The following is a 21,066-nucleotide window of genomic DNA, read 5'->3' as shown; positions in this document are numbered from 1 at the left end:
CTGCACTAAACATGTTTTTGACACCGGGACAATATTCCTCAGCTCTGGTAAAGGTTTAATATAGTTCTTTGATGCACCGGTATCGATAAGAAGTGTTAACTTTCTTTTATTCCCTACTTGTCGCTCGATCCGCGGAAACAGGGACTGTCCCCTAAAAAATTAATTTGATCATCTTCGAGTTGTTCTAGCTCCTCCTCGAACCTTTTTTTGTAGCTCTCATTATCTGTTTAAGCGACTTAAACTATGAGTTTTTTCTATCGTTTGTTTCATAAGCGCTGAAATTCTCATCCGGCTTAGGAAATATTCTAAAGACATAGTTTCAGTTTTTAATTTAAAATTGAGGTTCTTCGAGTAGAAGATGGGGTGCCAATACCTCAGAGCCCAGTGCTCGCCTCCACATCACATTTTGAAAGGGGTCTTCAAATAGAAGATGAGGTGGCTCATTAGAGCGAAACCTCAGAGTTCCCTATGCTCGCCCCAAATTAAATATATAGAGGTTTTTCTAGTAGAAAATGGGGTGCCACTACCTCATAGCCCCTGCTCGCCTCCATATAAAATTTTTAAAGGGGTCTTCAAATAGAAGATGAGGTGGCTCATTAGAGCGAAACCTCAGAGTTCCCTATGCTCGCCCCAAATTAAATAAATAAAGGTGTACCGATGCTTTGCATCATCCCGTGTTTTAAATACACCATAAATTAAACTAAAAATAATAAACTTAATAAATTGCATGCTCCCGTGTTTTAAATACACCATAAACTAAATGAACATAAAATACGGTCCATTATACTAATAATTTATAAAATAATAAATTTAAAAAATGCTTGGTTGCAGTGGGCTTTGAACCCGTAACCACAAACGTTTGAGTGGGGTACGTCATCCACTGTGCCACGACTCATACGCCTACAAGCACATCAAATTACTCCCTTATAACTCACATTAAACTGCTCGCCCTCAACTGCCCCACGCTTTGCTATGGTCCTTCGAGCCGGATGACCGGCTCCTATGGAATTACAACTATACGACTAAGCCGTCTAGGGGGGAGCATTTTTAAGCGACTTAAACTATGAGTTTTTTCTTTCGTTTGTTTCATAAGCGCTGGAATTCTCATCCGGCTTATGAAATATTTTAAAGACATAGTTTTAGTTTTTAATTTAAAATTGATATTCCTCGAGTAGAAGTTGGGGTGCCAATACCTCAGAGCCCAGTGCTCGCCTCCACATCACATTTTGAAAGGGGTCTTCAAATAGAAGATGAGGTGGCTCATTAGAGCGAAACCTCAGAGTTCCCTATGCTCGCCCCAAATTAAATAAATAAAGGTGTACCGATGCTTTGCATCGTTCCGTGTTTTAAATACACCATAACTAAAAATAACAAACTTAATAAATTGAATACATTAAAATAAAGATATTATAAATAAATAAAGGTGTACCGATGCTTTGTATCGTCCCGTGTTTTATTTTATTTTTTATTTTATTTTATTTATTTAAGTTCAGTCTACAGAATTTAATTCTTACAGACTAGATATAATACGCAGTTAATCAATTAAAAATAGTGTATAATTTTAATTTAAATATACTTATACTATCATTAAACTCAATAACGCTTGCATAGGTATTGCATAATCTAACGCTCCTAGCAATCGGCTCGTTCATGGCGTAATTAGTAGAGTGGAATGTGTCTACCAATAAGCGATTATTTCTTAAGTTACGAGGCGGGTCATATAAATTGACCAAATTAGATAAGTCGTCACAGTGTATGTTATTATTAATGACATTATAAATAAAAAGTATTGAGAAGTATATTCTCCTATCATATAGGGACTGCAAGCCCATTAGTTTCCGTCTACTAATATAAGAAGGAAGATTACCTTGCCACGGTAACTTTCTTAGAGCAAATTTCGTGAAAACTTTTTGAACTCTTTCGATTTTGTTTGAGTGGGTTTCATAGTATGGGCACCATATTAGAGAACAATACTCTAGTCTGCTTCGAACAAGAGATATGTAAAGAGCTTTTAAAGTGCAAGGATCTCTGAAATCCATTGAATTTCTTCTTATGAACCCTATCATAGAAAAAGCTTTTGATACTATTAAGTCAATGTGTTGAGAAAATGTTAGCTTTGAGTCGAAAATAACACCCAAATCTTTCATTTTGGTACTTCTAGCTAGAGCACAATTGTCTATATTGTAACTAAATATTATGTTGTTAGACTTCCTAGAGAAGGTGACAACACAGCATTTATTGATGTTCAGTTTGAGACAATTCAAAGTGCACCACTGATTCAGTGAATTGAGATCGACTTGTAACTTATGGCTATCACTTGCATCACGAACGGTACAAAAAAGTTTGACGTCATCCGCGAACATTAGGCACTTAGCGAATTTAAAGCAATTCGGTAGGTCGTTAATAAATAAAAGAAATAGCAGTGGTCCGCAGTGAGTACCCTGAGGTATACCTGACCACGCGTCGATAAATAGTCTTGAGGTTGTATTCCCTAACTTAATAAATAGTTTCCTGTTTGACAGAAAACTAGCGAAGAAATTAATGAGAATGCCACTAACTCCGTAACTTCGTAACTTCTGCAAAAGTATGGTATGACATACCTTATCGAAGGCTTTGGAGAAGTCTGTGTAAATCACATCAAGTTGTGCCTGCTTTCCGAACGCACCCACTATACTATTCGATAATAATACTATACTATTCGATAAATACACCATAAACTAAATACATAAAGGTGTACCGATGCTTTTGCATCGTCCCGTGTTTTAAATACACCATAAACTAAATGAACATAAAATACAGTCCATTAAACTAATAATTTATAAAATAATAAATTTAAAAAATGCTTGGTTGCAGTGGGCTTTGCACCCGCAACCCCAAACGTTTAAGTCGGGTACGTCATCCACTGCGCCATGACTCATACGCCTACAAACACATCAAATTACTTCCTTATAACTCACATTAAACTGCTCGCCCTCAACTGCCCCACGCTTAGCTATTATCTAACTCCTTGTTGTTGTTGTTGTTGTTGTTGTAGCCATGTTTCGCTCCACCTAATAGCTGCGACCGATCACAAATTGTCATCAATATCTCTAACGGGAGTCCAAGGAAACTTGCGACAGGGGCGAAAGGGGTGTTAGAGGCGTTGGTTCCACATTACAATTAAAGAGATAATATATCATACAATGGCCGTTTAAGCCCAGAAAAGAAAACTCTGGGAGCATCAGCCCTATATCTAGAGCATATGGTTTCTGCCATTGGACCTACATGCGTCATGATAGTTTTGTTCGTCAACAAAGTTAATTTCTTATCGACTTCACCGAAATAATCAAATACATTGAGTTACCCTGACGCAAGGTGGAAAGTTCCTGTTCTATTAGGTATATAGGACGTTTGTCCGCATATGTGAAGTCAAGCCGAGCCATAATGGCATCGAAATTCAAGACAGTGTTAAATGATGCAATGACAGCATCGGCTGCTCCTTTTATTATTCCTATTGCCTGGTAGTGTCTTGAGCTGTTTGGATAATTTTTGAAAACTTCATAAGCCGTATGAGCAGCTTGACACCAGGACACGTAGGTGCCAATCCTTCCTTCAAACTCTGGAAGTGATTTTACCAAATCCAAGGGTTCTTCACCCGGGTATTTGGGATTATTTGTAGAAGTTCGTAAACTATTGGTAACGATGTTGTGGAAAAAGTGGCCAGTTTTTTTGTTAATTCTCCTATTCTATGATCAAAGGTTTCCTTTTGATGTTCAATTGCTGCGTCTACGCTTTCACAATAGCTGTTATCTGATCAGCGTTCATTTTTTGAACAGTTCCTTCCTGAACTGATTCTCTAAATAATATCAATATTCATAAACTCAACCTTCAAAAAAAAAAAAATTTCCTCAAAATCGTTTCTTCTTTCCTTTACAATTTTCACTTACACTTACACTACTTACAAATAATTTATTCCCAAATTCTTTCCTTCATTCGCTTGTGATGTGGTTGAGGTGGATGTGATGATTTCCTGTTGGATTGCTTGTTATTTCAATTTGTTTGTTTCTGGGTGTTGGTCCTTCTATTTTCTGGGCCACGGTAGGTTTGTAGGATAACAAAAAGTATCCGCAATCTGGCTATGATACATGATTTATGAAGGCGTTTAGATGATATAAAAACATAAATTAAAATCATCCGATCTACAGTTTTTTTCTAAGGTTGAAAAAAGTAAATTTTTTTTATAACCGAGTAGAATATATTTATTTTTTTCAAAATTTCCATCGATTGTGATTACATATCACTCTAAATGTGAAAAAGTACATTTTTAGATTAGGGGCCTCATTCTCTATTACGCAACGAACGTTCGTTTCGCCTCATAGGTGAATCGCTAGTGTATAAGCACTATGTTAAACGATGGCAACATATCATTTGACAATTGCTTTAGCCTGCATGTTTGACATGAAGTAAAAAACGTAAAGGCGGAACGAAAATGATAGCGAATATCATTGCTAGAAGAAATCGTGTGGAGGCGAATCGTTCGTCTGAGCTATCGTTCGCAATATCAAAATATGCAGAAATATACATTGTTTAAATATTATTTTTATAAAGGTAATATATATTGCATCGTTATTGAAAATATTTTACATCATTTCGTATGCAATAAATAACGTTACAGATGTCTGCTATTATATTCACAAACGGCCTTTAAAAAATATTCAAAATACCTATCATTAGTATTCTGAATTTTGCATTTCTTCCAAATTTTTTTGAAGTCAGCATGAGCAGATTGGACAGCTTGTTCAGAGAAAAAACCGAAACCTTTATTATGTCTTTTACAAAAATCTTCCACGTGGGAAAAAACGGCGTGAACTTTTGGGGTCATATTGATACCTAGATCTTTGTAGGTGGCTCGAAATATAGAAATGTTTTGGCTGTAAGTAGTTTTTCTTTCGGTTCGAAAACAAGACAACATTATTGAAATCTGCAAAACATTTTACGTACTTCATGCAGCTAAAATTGTTCGTTTGTTCACAAAGCTGACGTAGAATATCAACTTTGCGGAAAAGCCTGAATTTCCATACATTATCTCTCGACTTACATTGCATTATTTTGCCCACAGTCAGCAATATCTTGAAAGTTTGTATGCATATTATCACATAGGTAGTTTTGCAATTAAATCAATTATTAATTTATCTCTTTTGTCTGAAATCATAGGGGAATGTGATCAACCATAATAATTTTTGAAATTTTGTTTTTTGCTCCCACTATTTTTCCAAGCTTCGAAGTTTGACATGCAGCTTCCGATAGTTCGGAGTTCTCCAACACCATCTAATTCATCTTTGGGTGCAGTAAACCACGTACATGGATAGCTGCTACTATGCGGCATTAGTCCAACTAAAATGTTTGTTAGTTTTAGATCAGCTGCAATTGATCCATCAAAATCTAATTCAATAGTAACAAATTCCATAAAACAGATACATTTTTTTTATTTCTCTTCAGAAAACTCCGTTAATTCAATTAATAAGAACTTATTCACTCCCGAATATTTAAAATTTTTCCAACACTACCAGTATTATACGTCTATCTTTTCCGATTTTTTTTGCCCAATGAATCTTAATCATACGACTGAATCGATAAGGTTATTTAAGGACATTATTTTAAGGATTCCCCCACCACTATCTGCACCCAATTTCAAGTGAACATTAGCTACTCCTCGGCTTGTTTTAACGTCATTGATGAATTTCTGCACATTCTTGCAAAATACAAGTTCTTCCTCAACAACAGACTCTTTTACTTTTTCGATACGGTAAACTGGAACTTTTTAATATCGAAATGAGAATCAAGTGAATGATTTAATTAAAAGATAGCCGGTCAATTATGTATTTAACAGCAGTATAAATAGGCTTTTTGACCATTATTTGCTTAGTGCAAAGCTAAATTAAACTCCACTATTTCGGCTCAACGTTTCGCTAAGCACCTTAGCTTCTTCAGGAGCGAAACTGAATTTATTTGGTAAATTTTTTATCACAAACCAGTAATTTTATCACAACAACAATGTACATAAAAGAAAGTTATTAAAAGAAATTTCGGTTAGAATCAAGTAAACAGATTATTTAGTAAAAAACTTATATATGTAAATGTATGTATCCCTAGATTACATTAGGCGTCACAAATTGCACAATTTTAGTATAAACTAAGTTATGTATGAAAATTAAAAGTATAAAAATGGTACTAGTAATATGTAGTACACTTGTCATTAAACTGGACTTTGGTCATCGAACATAATTGGTATGACTTGTTTACATATGTACGTATGTATGAAAGGGTGTGTTCGGTGAATACCTAAGAATGTGAAAATGTAAACAAAAACTTTATAAACATAAAAGATATGCGGCGGAGATGTCAGCTGTGTCTTCCTTTCTATTAACAGTTCTCTCTCTATTTTGCTATATTAATAGAAAGAAAGACACAGCTGACATCTCCGCCGGGGGCGTCATGGTTGATATCAGTAAGTTAAAGGTACTTATGTATGCGGATCATTTGGTCCTACTTGCTGAATCTCCTGAACAGCTTCAGGAAATGATAACCTCCATTTGCGACTACTGTAGCCAATGGACACTAACTGTCAATCTGAGCAAGTCTAAAATTATGATATCTAGGAAAGATGGTAGGATGCCTGGATCCTGGAAATGGTCTTATGGCAGCGAAGACATTGAAATAGTTAACGAATACAAATAATTAGGTGTTCTCCTCACTTGCTAGTTACCTTTTACTAAGCACTTAGATTCAAAGTTGGTGGATGCTAAAAACGCTATTAACGCAACGTGGTTGAGCTATATTAACAACCCCCGTATCTGTTTGAGCCAGAAAAAAAAATCTTTGAAGCTGCTTCCAGGTCCATCATGTTTTATGGCGCACAAGTATGGGGAGTCGCCCATTTCGACCAAGTCGAGAAACTCTAGATTTTTTATAAAAAAGCTGATTTTCCTTCCCTCTAACACGCCAAATTACATGCTGCATCTGGAAACAGGTTTGTAACACACACACGCTCCGTCTACACATGTTTTATATTGCTCGTTGTCTCAGACTTATGGCAGACTACCTCGCATCCTGGCAGTGGAGACAGCCAAGATGGGGATCTCTTGGGCAAACGTTTGGAAAGAACTCGTTAACAGAGTTAATTTACCTTTCATTACGGAATTTTCAATAGCTAAAATTCAGGTTTTCACGTCTTCGCTTTTAGATCGCCTTGCTGAGAGTAATACGAGTATGTTCCTAGAAATGGGTCAAAAGTCTACTACCCACGATCTGTACCCTATGTTAGTGCCATTAGAGAGTTCATATTTCACGGATGATTTCACCGCTTATGCCGTTAGCTTAATTCTACGTGCAAGTGGAGGTTTGCTGAACCTAAACGCAAGAGCTTACAAAAACATATCGTCTCCATTTTGCACAGTGTGTAACTTGCAGGTGACAGAAGACGCTTATCACTTTATTGGTTCATGTCCTATATATAACAATATCCGTTTGCTCTATTTTGGGGAAAGAACTTTTGATATGGCAAAGGTCATTGCTATTTTAAATGGATGTTATTTCGACACTCTTGCCAAGTTTCTTGCAGACAGCATTAAATTCAGGAACTTAATATTAAACGAATTCTCATAGCTTGTAAGCAATTTGTTTAACATGCAATGCGACACGCAACAAATTCTGTTATTGTCGCGATTTTGTACTTTTATTTATTTATTGTATTTATATGTTTGTTCGATTTTCATAGTAGGTTTAGTCATAAGCTGTATTCTGATTTGTTAAAATAAATATATACTACTACTACTACTACTACTATTAAATACTAACAGTCACTTGAATTTGTGATTTTTCATAAATAATTTAGTTGCACCTGTGCTTTTTGAGACTTGATTATTCAACTTTGTCTGCTGCAAGTTGTTCTTTCTTTTTATTGCTCAAAGAATTTTCAATGTTTAACTCCAAATTATCAAAAAGCGTATTTTTTGAACATCGGTGATTTTTACCTCGCCCAATAACACTGCTCTACAAAATTAAACTTTTTGCATTACCCTGGATCACCACTATTTTTTTTTATTTGCTATATTCCTCTAATTATAAAAATGGTCGAAATTTAAAATTCTATGGATTCGTTTTTGTTTTTTTTTTTTCTAAAATTTGCCTTTTTTGAAAAGGGATATCCATTGATTTTATCATATCTCTGGAACGGGTTGTCCGAATTTGTTGGAGAAAACAGCATATAATAGCAAATAAAATTACCTTAAAATTGTTTTAATACAATTTTTTTTAAATACTTATTGGTTTCAGATTTATTTGCATCGCATTATAAAAAATCGATTTTTTGTATTAAAAATTTCCATTTTTTTCTTCTTTAATTCGTAAAAAATCGAAAGAGATAAAAACTTACAACTTTTATTAGATGATCGTAAAACTGTGAACATTCCAAATCAGGCAATCTTTAAATCCATGGATAAACGGTAATATTATTAACAATTAAGTGAATGAAGGGAAAATACGTATTTTTAATATTTTTGTTTATTTAGCTATTTAAGATACCTTTATTAAAGAAATTATACAAAATTAGTAATTGAAATATTTAGAAATAGTTTCTGCTTTTTGCTTGTCTACTGTAATTTTCTGAATTTGATTCTCGTATAAGAAACCAATTATAATCCCCCATCATATTTTCGTTCCAGAATCCTTGATAACGCTCCTCCATTGACTTAAGTTGTTGGTGAAATCGTTCTCCATGCTCGTCACTGACATCACCAAGATTTGAAGGGAAAAAATCCAAATGGGAGTGTAAGAAATGCATTTTTAGAGACACGTGTGCACCTGAAATTATATGTATATGTAATTTAGAGGTTACAATTATGATGAATATACAAAAATCATATCATATTCCTACTTACCGATTTTCGAATAGTTCGTTAGTAAATCAGAAATGATTTCCTTATAATTTGGACCCCGATTATTTCATAAAAAATTTGAAACAATCAGCTTAAATGAGTTCCAAGCAGCCTTTTCATCGGGTGATGGTAACGTCTCGAATGTTGAGCTCTGTAGTAGTTTTCGGATTTGTGGACCATCAAAAACACCTTCAGAAATTTTTGAAGCGGATAATTTTGGAAATATTGTTTGAATATAATCAAATGCTTTTTCATTTTTGTTTAGCGCCTTAACAAAATTCTTGACTAATCCAAGCTTGATGTGTGTGCGGAAAAATCACATTCTCCTTTTTTATTAGAGCAGCATATTTTATATTGTGTGTGCCTACTTCGTGATTGGTTCTTGCTGGCCAGTCCTTCCTTACATAATGTGCGCTTCGATCTCGGCTATCCCAAAGGCAAAGAAAACAACAATGTTTTGTGTAAACACCTTGTAGTCCAGTTAGTAAAGCTACCACTTTCAAGTCGCAACATATTTTCCAATCGTGTTTTTCATAATGAATATATTTTAAAAGTTTGGACATGGTTTCATAAGTCTCCTTCATATTTACGGCGTGTGCGATGGATATCGATGGCTTCTGATTGCCATTGTGTAATAAAACTGCTTTAAGGCTTTCTTTGTTACTATCAATAAATAATCTCCATTCACATGCGTCATATGTTCGGCCAAGATTTCCAAAAAGTCCAGTTATATCAAAGCAAAAACATATATTGTTAAGCTATTGCATAGATTTTATCGCGGGCTTGGCGACTAAATCAAAAAAAAAAAACCGTAACGGATATTTTTTAAAAAAAGTTCGAAAAAGTTTCGGTGTTAGCAACAGGCTGATTACATAAAATTGGATCTATTTATGCGAATATTGGTTGTTGTCTTTGGTGTACATTTATCTTCACTACTGCGCTGTAGATGGCACTGGTAACCGCCAGATGCCAGATGACCTGCACGCTAGATTTATTTAATAAAAGTAAAAAATTTGTTTTCTTATCGGTCACCACGCTTAAAAAGTTTAACTTGAATTAATATCAAAGAAAAAACTTGAATTAATATCAAAGAAAACAAAATAACGCATAAATATTATAATTGCATAAGTTGATAATATGCAATAGCTTTACCGTGGCAGTCCCCGAGTGCCACACGTCCTTTTTTTATTTCTATAAAAACAAGCATATGGCTTATGTCGCTCACGATAGGTAGTTATCGTAACCTGTTTTTCTAATAAATGTCTTTCTTTTAGACGGGATGCAAGTAGCTCTGACTTATCTTTTGGAAGCTCTAGGTCTCTTATAAGATCATTTAACAAGGACTGTGTCAGAGGCATAGGGGTTTTCAAAAAAACGTCATATGCTATGGGATATGGCCAGGCTGGGATGTTCAGTAGGTAGGTATAACAGTTTCTATGACGGAGTGATAATTTATTTTTTTTGTTTTTATGATTTAAGCATTCTAAAAACATCGCAAGAAATGCCTCAAGGAAAAAGTTGTATTTATTTGATAACAAATATACATGACCACACTTCTTTCTTACGAAAACCCGCGTTGGCAACTTAAATTTTCCATACAGAGGCATTTTTTCTTATGACCTGAGTTTTTCCTTAAGAAAAATTGACGGGGAAAAATTTCTTGAGTGTCATTATGGAGTTTTCTCATTTCTAGCGATGCCCGTAGTAAGTTTTAAAAAGACAAGTTGCGCAAAATGTCATACCTAATTAATTTGTTTGTAAAAACTATAATAGGCTTGATATGCAAAATTTTCGCTAAGTTGGGTATTTTCACTTTATTAGCCGTGTTTTTTAACACGCGCGTATACGTTTCGTTTGCGCGTGTTAAAAAACGCCTATTTTCGCTTAGATAATGCTTAGGAGACCCATCTAGCGGCTGTGGTAAAACAACTAGCTACAGCAACAGGGTGTAGCGAAAAGCGGAGACGCAACGCTCTGATGGCCATAGGGTATAACATATAGCTGAATCAGTTGCGATGAATTGTGGACACACATATAATACATAGAATTAGTGTACAGGGTGAAACAAAGACACATATTTCAGTTACATCTGAGTATAATGCGTATTGAAATTTAGTAGGACAAAATTTATGCGCAGCAATTTCAGAGGTGTATTTATAGTTTGTCTCTTAGCAGTCAATATAAAGTTTAAGCGTAAACGGATATACGCGTGTTAAAAAACACGGCTATTGTCAATAAAACCAACATTTATTCATCTGTTTGTACGAAATAAGGTTTTAATTATTTATAATCTTTTCAGTTTTCAGACCGTGAAATAAAATTGGTAAGTTTTTAAAACCTTCGATTTTTTATGAATTTTTGAAAAATAAAAAAAGTTCGATTTTGCAAAAATTATTTTTTTTTACATTTTTATGTGAATAACTCCACAACCGTCGATCATATAAAAAAATGTTCTTATCAAGACTTGAAGAAAATTTTGCGGTGAATCCACTGGTGTTTCTTTCAACGAATTTAGATAAGTAATTTCCAAGATATCATAAAATAAATGGAAAGACCTCTGTGAAAATTCGTGATTTAGAAAAAGAAAAAAAAAAAAAATCGTATCCATAGAATTTTAAATTTTGGGTGTTTTTGTACTTAGGGGGCCATAATACGTCGAAATGAAATAGTTAGACTTCAAAGTAGTTTCTCTTGTTGACTAGTGTAATTGATAAACAACTTGCACAGGTAATAGTCTAGTTGAGGGGTCGACTGCTAATACGCTACCAAAAATATAGAGAGAGGTGTCAAAAGACGCGTATTAATCTCGATAACAATAATCCGAAGGCGGAAAAGAACAATTTTATCTATCCGGAGATATTTGCAGTTAAAGTTGGCGATTTTCATGTGATTGTTGTTGTGTTTGTACCCACAAAAAAAATTATGCATCCCGGTGGCGATAGCCACGGTTATACCACACACCCGGACTTGGCATGGCGTAGCCCAGGGTTATTTTTTATAAGCGCGGCCGAAGGCCGCAAACGCAGAAAGGTATTCTGCGCAAAAATATTATGGATCCCACCCCCGGTTTCGGAGGTACCCACGGGTCTTTTTTCGGTTTTTCGTTAATATCTTTTGAACGAGTTAAAATTTTTATTTTCCGCCTTCGGATTATTAATACTGATGTCAAGACGCGTCGTTTGACACCTCTCTCGATATTTTTGGTAGCGTATTAGCAGTCGACCCCTCAACTAGACTATTACCCTTGCACATTAACGCTTCAAATAATTTTGTTTACTTACTTCTTTATTTGGTTGACTAGAAAACTTACTGTCTTACACAATATACACTCACATGAGTTGTCAGCCCTTGACCGAGTGTTACACGGAATATGGTAGTCGAAATAATCGGGTAATTTACTAGACGTTTCACTGTCACTTTTTTCTTCAGGTACAACTTGTTTCTACAATTTTCACACAATGCTCTCGGCAACCGCTGGTCCCTGCTCCTATACACTACATGTTCGTTTATTTTCTGTTCCAAAGTACAATACACAATAAGCACAGTTTCAACCAGGCCTGCTTAACCAACGAACCGATATCATTTCGTTACGATAATTAACGTTAATAAACGAAACAAAGTCATTTCGTTTCGTTTATTAACGTTAAGAACGTCAAATTAACAAAATGATTTTGTTTCGTTTTCTGCCATATCAAAACGAAATCAAATCGTTTATGTTGATTATTAATTTCAAACTATGCTGGCAAAGCTGATTGATGGCGGAGTCATTAAAGGTGAAAGCATTAGGCAAGCTGATTGCAACTTTTCTCATGAATTTTGACGAAAATTTCTCAGAGTATTTTTGACATTACCGCCAACGAATTACACAAACAAATTACATGGAGTTTGTGTGTATGTCTGCTCGCTGTTACCACCTTACGGCTTCACCATGGCCAGCAGAATTCAAACATAAAGTATCACGTTTTTGTTAACGTTTTTAACGTTAACGAAAGCTTTTCGTATACAATTTATCTTGATAACTTTTTTATCGATAATATTTCGAAGTGTTTCAACGGAAACGGTAGACATTTTTTGATAAACGATTAGGCTTAACGTTAAGGTGCATCCCTGGTTCCAACCGATTTTCAGCGTGCGATAAGTGACAGTTTTTTTATGCGTGATAACTTTCATTTTAATACGATGGATAAGCCAGAAATTAGTGCACTGAATGTAGCATCTTACTACATGCTTATACTAAAATAAATGTAAACAAACCAAAAGCTCCAAGCTTACTGTTTACATATTTTAATTAACGGTAAAATTAGTGGTATCTTTATAAAAATATTATTTAAACAATGTGTAGTTCTGCATATTTGAACTAAAAATTGTTATTTATGAACTATTTTGAACCCGATTATAAAAAAATTTACTTTTTCAACCTAAGAAAAAACGGCAGATCGCATGATTTTCATTTCAGTTTTTATATCATCTAAAAGCCTTCACAAATCATGTACCATAGCCAGATTGCATTTTACTTTTTATTATCGGCTAGTCTCAAACCTACCGTGGGGCGCCAAATAATGAGAATCAGTTGGTGGTAATTAATGTAATAAACTTCACTTTTTGTTTTACTATTCTTTTCTGGAGGCCTTGCGCGCACTCCGATAATTGTGGTTACATTACTATAACTAACTTCTAAATCTTGTTAGTCCTATAAATACCTTAAAGCTAACGTACCACATCAATATTTTTGCTGCTGTTGTTGTAGCTGTCGATGCTGCTGTATGAGTCATTGATTGTCAGCCGCACTTTCCAGCTTAGAATTTGTTTATTGAACTCCAATTTCAAAACGGATTTCTGCATATATTTGTTAACAAAACTAAAGTGTTTACAAAAAATGTTCACACTACTTGAAAGCCTTCTTGCTATCGAATAAATTTGTTTGACTTTGACAACTTTTTTAGTACATTCACTGATCGGAATCGTTCACGAATACGGTTCTTATTTTTCGTTCACGTATAACACGATATCGACAGTGTTTGGCAAGCACTCCGAGTGTAGTTCTGCCATGAAAAGTTCTCAGTAAAAACCCATCTTGCAGATGCCGTTCAGAGTCGGCATAAAAGAAGTCTGTCATGTCCCGCCAATTTGTAGGAAAAAATAAGAGGAGCACGACGCAAATGGGAAGAGAAGCTCATCCTTAAATCTCTTCGGAGGTTACGCGCCTTACATTTATTTAATGTTTATAACACGATACCAAATTAGCTAAATTACAAAACGAGTATCTGGTCCACGGAAGACACGGGTCGCGGACATGGTTCGTTGTCCCACACTCTGTTGATTGGCCAATGGACTACTTCGTAGAGCTTGTGTTTGAAGGATTGGCTTTGTATAATCAGTATCATTTTGGAGTTTCACAACAATAGTACGCCCTGGCTTTAAACCACCCTTGCATTCTTTCCTTCGTTTTAGTGCGTCCATTTTGGTTTATCAATGCCAGTGTTTGCTCGCACAGGGGTGCCTGAACTATGTTTTAATTCGAAGTCAGACCACCTCATATTCTTCTCGGGTTCCTGTTTTATGAGCTAAAATAAGCTTATCAAGAAAATTTTACGAATATTCCCCGAGCGCTTTTTGAGAAAACTGCATTTTGGTGCATTGTCAATTGCATAGTTTGGCTCTGAAAATATACTTTTGTCAATAGGTATATACCACAATTTATAGGTCGAGCACATAGTCCCCACGTACTTAGAATTTCCATAATACCCTAAAACTCTGAAGTAAGGGGCCAAAAACCCCCTTTTCATAGGTAGAATCATATATTGGCTTATAACATTATTTTTATTTGTGGAGCGAAAAAACCTTTTACGTCCTCAGGAAAGGGACTTCTTTGCGCTTCTAACGAGGTATAAATTGTTAGAAACGTCAGAGAAACCTTACAAAATATATTGAAAACTCTTGCATCACTTGTTTTCTTGACAATTTTGGTTACGTGTATATACAAAAGGATTAGTGAAAATAATCCACAATCAATTCTGATTTCACCAAGATACGAATTTCAAAAATAAATTAAGGTTTTATCGTTGTATTCTTCTATTTCATATGAAGAAGCAAAAAACAGAAATAACAAATTTTATCTTCGTTTGTTACAGAACCAATATTTTTTGTTTAGAAGTGATCTAAGTGGAATTTCTCAGCCGAATTTCAATGTTTGATCTCTTTTAGGGGAAAAGTATTGGTTCTGTAACAAACGATTTAAAAAGCCTATACAATTTAAAATAAAACAAGATACAATTTTATAGTGCTTTTTTTGTGTCTTCATATGATATCTTAAAATATAATGATAAAACCTTAAGTAATCTTTGAAATTCGTATCTTGCTGGAAGCGGACTTACTGTGCATTCTCTTTAATATCTTTGTATATACACGGAACTAAAATACTCAAGAAAACCGTTATACAAAATGAAATGTAAAGTGAATTATAATCGCGAATAACTCGGTAAGTTAAAATTTTTTTCAAAGCCTGTTTTGAGATAGTGGAGACGATTACATACCAAGAAAAAATCAAAATATACACCGTAAAACGCTCCAGAAGAGGTAACATGAAAGAACGTTATGTGTACATACCTTTATTTCTGATTTATTTTATAAAACAGGTTTCTCATTGTCGATGGATCTTTACTTACTTACTTACACTCTAAAGCGAAAATCGTAAATTTACTACCAAAATGGTAGGCAACACTTTAACCACTATAAATGTGTAATATTACACATCTTTATTTTTAAAAATCTCTTGTTGAATTTTACGCAAAAAAGGTGGAATACTTTATTAGACATTATATGCCTAAAATTGTACGCACCAGTTGCTTATATTTACGCCCTAAGAGCGCGATTTTAAACACTAAGGGTTTATAGCGAAAAAGTCGTAAGAAGCCATCGAACAATTCAATTTGTGGTACACAGTGGTGACACCTTCAACCACGGCGTCTTTAGCAGAATGATCTTTTGAAAAATGAACTGCATAGATATTGTAGTCTGAAAACTTTTTATTGCATTTTGGAAACAAACATTCAAACAAATTGGAACTTAGTTCCCTATGCGCATATAAATGCAAATGATAACTCCTTAATTTGCTTTGCACACACTTTACACACAAACATTTCCAATATATTTGTAAAGCTTATTCACTTATTTATTTGCACACACTTTACACACAAACATTTCTAATATATTTGTAAAGCTTATTCACTTATTTATAATTACATATATTTTATGGCTTATCACTTATTTATAATTATATTTTAAAGGTTATTCATTTTTTTCAATCACGAGGCGATAAACGCGACGATTTCACAGAAAATGAAAATTTACAGTTACCTGAAACAAAGTACGATAATAAGTGACCAAAATTTACACATTGTTGTGTGAAATTACAAAGCATGTATGCTTTTGTACACTTCTTACGTAAAACTACGTACTTTTCGGGTGTAAATCAAAATATTACATGTTTTTTTATAGTAATATCATCCATTTTTTTATTGTCAACATCAATACGTTCACAAAAATGGGCATTTTTACACCAAAAAATTATTTCAACAGGAATTTACCCCCATTATAATCTTAATTTCATACAAAAGTTTTAGAGTGAGTTGAGCTTAATCGTTTAAACGGTTATGGCCGTCCAACAAGGCGCGCCAGTCGCTTTTTCTCTCTGCCAAGTGGCGCCAATTGGTCACATCAAGGAAGTTTAAATCGTTTTCCACCTGATCCTTCCAGCGGAGTGGGGGCCGCCCTCTTCTCCTTTCATAGGCGGGTTCCGATAGAAACACTTTCTTAGCCGGAGCGTTGTCTTTCATTCGCATAACATGGCCTAGCCCGCGAAGCCACTGCGTTTTAATTCGCTGAACTATGCTCATCGTTAATCTTCTTCGGTGCTCGCCAACGCGTAGAGGTCCATAAATCTTTCGAAGAATTTTTCTCTCGAACACTCCCAGAGCCGCCTCATCTGATGTTGTCATGGTCCATGCTTCTGCACCTTATAGCAGGACGAGTACGATAAATAAATAAGTGACTTGTAGAGCATGATTTTTGTTTGCCGAGAGAGGACTTTACTTTTCAATTGTGTAAGATAACCATCGTGGTCATCTGTATGTCCATTGTGGTGGACATGGATTTTTGCCATGTACTGGCTAGAATACGGCCTGCCTATTAAAATTGTGTGCACTGACTTACACTCGCGGTATTTCCTTGTTTTCAATAAAAATAAACTATTCGTCAGTATTTAGATGCCTATTAAAATTGTGTGCACTGACTTACACTCGCGGTATTTCCTTGTTTTCAATAAAAATAAACTATTCGCCAGTATTTAGATATAATAATTTTAAAATTTTCTTTATTAAAGTTATTTCAGATTTCGCAAAGAGTCGGACTACAAATATATATGTTTCTCGGGACCATACATACGAAACATCAAAACCAAGGAGAATTAAATAAGGGGTGCCACAGGGTGGTGTCCTATCCCCACTTTTGTTTAATTTCTACATATCTAAGCTACCTTCACCACCGGAAGGAGTCACAATCGTTTCCTACGCCGATGACTGCACAATAATGGCCACAGGCCCAGGCCCACAGATCGATGAGCTATGCAATAAAATAAACGGCTACTTCCCTGAGCTCTCCAGTTTTTTCGCCTCGCGAAACCTGGCATTATCACCGACTAAATCTTCCGCGACCTTATTTACAACATGGACGTCCCAAATGTCGACCATTTTGAACATCCACGTCGATGGCACTACGCTACCGACTGTCTTACACCCCAAAATCTTGGGTGTGACGTTTGATCAGGATCTACATTTTGGTGAGCACGCAGCCGCAATTGTTCCGAGAATTCAGAGCCGTAACAAAATCCTCAAATCCCTCGCTGGCAGTACCTGGGGAAAAGATAAAGAAACGCTCATGACTACATACAAAGCAATTAGCCAGCCGATTACGTGCTACGCGTCACCCATATGGCCGCCAAGCCTAAAAATTACCGACTGGAAGAAGCAACAAGCCTGCCAAAATACTGCTCTCAGAATTGCCACGGGCTGTCTTCTTATGTCCCCAGAACACCATCTGCATAATGAGGCGGGGAGTATTCTCGGAGAGAAATGACATGCTGACCAAACAGTTCCTGTTGAATAACCAGAAACCTGAGCATCCCAACAGACATCTGATTGATGAACCAGCACCGCCTACGGGCTTAAGAGTCATCTCCGTAAGCACTTTAAGGAAATACGGCACCTGAGAACCCAGCCGTATGAAGCAAAAAAACACAAGCAGGTCCTTGGTGAACTCCACAAACAGGCGTCGGACCTTTATGACGGGAATTGCCCGGTGAATCCAGTACTCAAAGAAAAGTATCCAAAACTCGCGGAAGAGGAACGCATACTCCCCAGGGAAACGCGTGTCACTCTTGCTCAACTTCGTTCTGTATACTGTAACACGTTAAACTCTTACCTATCCAGAATCAACCCCGACATACAAAATATATGCCCGCTTGCAATGTGTTCCCACATGACACCAACCATCTCTTTAATTGTAATATATATATATATATATATATTTTTTTTTTTTATGTTTTAACTTCGCTGCCACAAGTGCAGGCACGACCGGTCAGTTTGGCGTCTTTGATTTTGACAGGTAACCCTTATTGTGAACGTTGGTTGTGTTTTATAAGCATTGCTTGACTTTATGGTCAAGCAACACTTATCATGAGGGTTGCCTTACATCATCCCCCTATGGAAAAGAATTGGCCAAATTCTTCAGTCCCAAAAGCGATGTAATTTACCTTAAAAAAGTTTAACAGCCTTTTAAAAGTTAAATCTACATCTATGTTTAGATCTAAATTAAGAATTAAATTCTAAAGTCTAGCTCTAAAGTAGGACTTAAATTTATTTTTTATAATTAACAAATTTTTTTTTTTGTTTTAATTCATTATATCTACATCTATGTTTAGATCTAAATTAAGAATTAAATTCTAAAGTCTAGCTCTAAAGTAGCACTTAAATTTATTTTTATAATTAAAAATTTTTTTTTTTGTTTTAATTTATTATATTATACATTATATGAATTAAGTTCTTAAGTTTTAATGGTTGTTTAAATTTATTTGATTTCAATTTTTCTTTCTAACTTAATAGGCTCATTCCATTTCAAGACACCCGGTCCGCGCAGGACATGATTTTTGATTTCGATGAAATTTTAATATGTTGTTCTGCGGTCAAAATAATGAAACACGTGTTTTTTTTTTGCCTCAAAAAATTTTTTTTCGGATTTATCGACAATTAAATTCCATAAAAAAAATTGTTTGAGGCAAAAAAAAAACACGTGTTTCATTATTTTGACCAAAGAACAACGTATTAAAAAAATTTCATCGAAATCAAAAATCATGTCCTGCGCGGACCGGGTGTCTTGAAATGGAATGAGCCAATAGAAATTAACTTTAAATTAACCTCGAATTCAAATAATTTGATTTAATTTATTTTTATTCTATTTTTATTCTATTTTCGTCATTAATTAACGGGACATTAACACCGTCAATACCTATTACGGTATAAGGACCAATGTATACGTGCGTAAAGCTGGCAGACACAACTGCTCAAAAACAAGTTTAAGTTGTTTGAGAATTAAGTGCATTTTAGGTTCTATTTAGGGCCACAAAAGATAATTTAGGTGCTCATTTGGTTTTCGAGATATTCGCAAAAAAGTGTGGGTCTGCTAGCTTAACGTCAAGCCAGCAGACCCACAACTAAAATTTCATTTTTTTTTTTAAATAAAAAATATATCAAAATTAGTAGCTATTTAGGTGCTTTTTAGGGCCACAAAAGATAATTTAGGTTTCCATTTAGTTTTCGAGATATTCGCAAAAAAGTGTGGGTCTGCTAGCTTAACGTCAAGCAAGTATACCCACAACTTAAATTTAATTGTTTTAATAAAAAATTTATCAAAATTAGGAGCTATTTAGGTGCTTTTTAGGGCCACAAAAGATAATTTAGGTTTTCATTTAGTTTTCGAGATATTCGCAAAAAAGTGTGGGTCTGCTAGCTTAACGTCAAGCCAGCAGACCCACAACTTAAATTCCATTTCTTTTTTTAATAAAAAATATATCAAAATTAGGAGCTATTTAGGTGATTTTTAGGGCCACAAAAGATAATTTAGGTTTTCATTTAGTTTTCGAGATATTCGCAAAAAAGTGTGGATCTGCTAGCTTAACGTCAAGCAAGTAGACCCACAACTTAAATTTCATTTTTTTAATAAAAAATGTATCAAAATTAGGAGCTATTTAGGTGCTTTTTAGGGCCACAAAAGATAATTTGGGTGCTCATTTGATTTTCGAGATATTTGCAAAAAAGTGTGGGTCTGCTAGCTTAACGTCAAGCCAGCAGACCCACAACTTAAATTCCATTTCTTTTTTTTAATAAAAAATATATCAAAATTAGGAGCTATTTAGGTGCTTTTTAGGGCCACAAAAGATAATTTAGGTTTTTATTTCGTTTTCGAGATATTCGCAAAAAGTGTGGGTCTGCTAGCTTAACGTCAAGCCAGCAAACCCACAGCTAAAATTTCATTTTTTTTTTTAAATAAAAAATATATCAAAATTAGTAGCTATTTAGGTGCTTTTTAGGGCCACAAAAGATAATTTAGGTTTTCATTTCGTTTTCGAGATATTCGCAAAAAAGTGTGGGTCTGCTAGCTTAACGTCAAGCTAGTAGACCCACAACTTAAATTTCATTTTTGTAACGTTTAAGCTAGCAGACCCACACTTTTTTGCGAATATCTCGAAAACTAAATGAAAACCTAAATTATCTTTTGAGGCCCTAAAAAGCACTTAAATAGCTCCTAATTTTGATATATTTTTTATTAAAAAAAGAAATGGAATTTAAGTTGTGGGTCTGCGGGCTTGACGTTAAGCTAGCAGACCCACACATTTTTGCGAATATCTCGAAAACTAAATGAAAACCTAAATTATCTTTTGTGGCCCTAAAAAGCACCTAAATAGCTCCTAATTTTGATACATTTTTTATTTAAAAAAAAAAATGAAATTTAAGTTGTGGGTCTACTTGCTTGACGTTAAGCTAGCAGACCCACACTTTTTTCCGAATATCTCGAAAATTAAATGAAAACCTAAATTATC

General features: G+C 34.8%; 1 protein-coding gene across 3 annotated transcripts in view; it reads left to right on the top strand.

Annotated features, from left to right (window-relative positions):
• Nucleotides 1-21,066, top strand: part of Ubc4 (ubiquitin conjugating enzyme 4) — a 387,349-nt gene that overhangs the window by 234,614 nt on the left and 131,669 nt on the right. For 2 of the 3 annotated variants that reach the window (XM_067789894.1, XM_067789892.1), the window contains one exon: nucleotides 11,215-11,238. The exons of the other annotated variant lie outside the window; for it this stretch is intronic. In XM_067789894.1, the coding sequence (XP_067645995.1) occupies nucleotides 11,215-11,238 (24 nt within the window). The remainder of the gene's footprint in view (nucleotides 1-11,214; nucleotides 11,239-21,066) is intronic. 3 annotated transcript variants of the gene reach the window in all.

The sequence above is a fragment of the Eurosta solidaginis genome, chromosome 5, assembly GCF_040869045.1.
Source record: "Eurosta solidaginis isolate ZX-2024a chromosome 5, ASM4086904v1, whole genome shotgun sequence".
In the NCBI taxonomy this organism is placed as follows: Eukaryota; Metazoa; Arthropoda; class Insecta; order Diptera; family Tephritidae; genus Eurosta; species Eurosta solidaginis.
The sequence above is the reverse complement of the archived record's forward strand: the minus strand, read 5'-3'. Positions and strand labels throughout refer to the sequence as shown.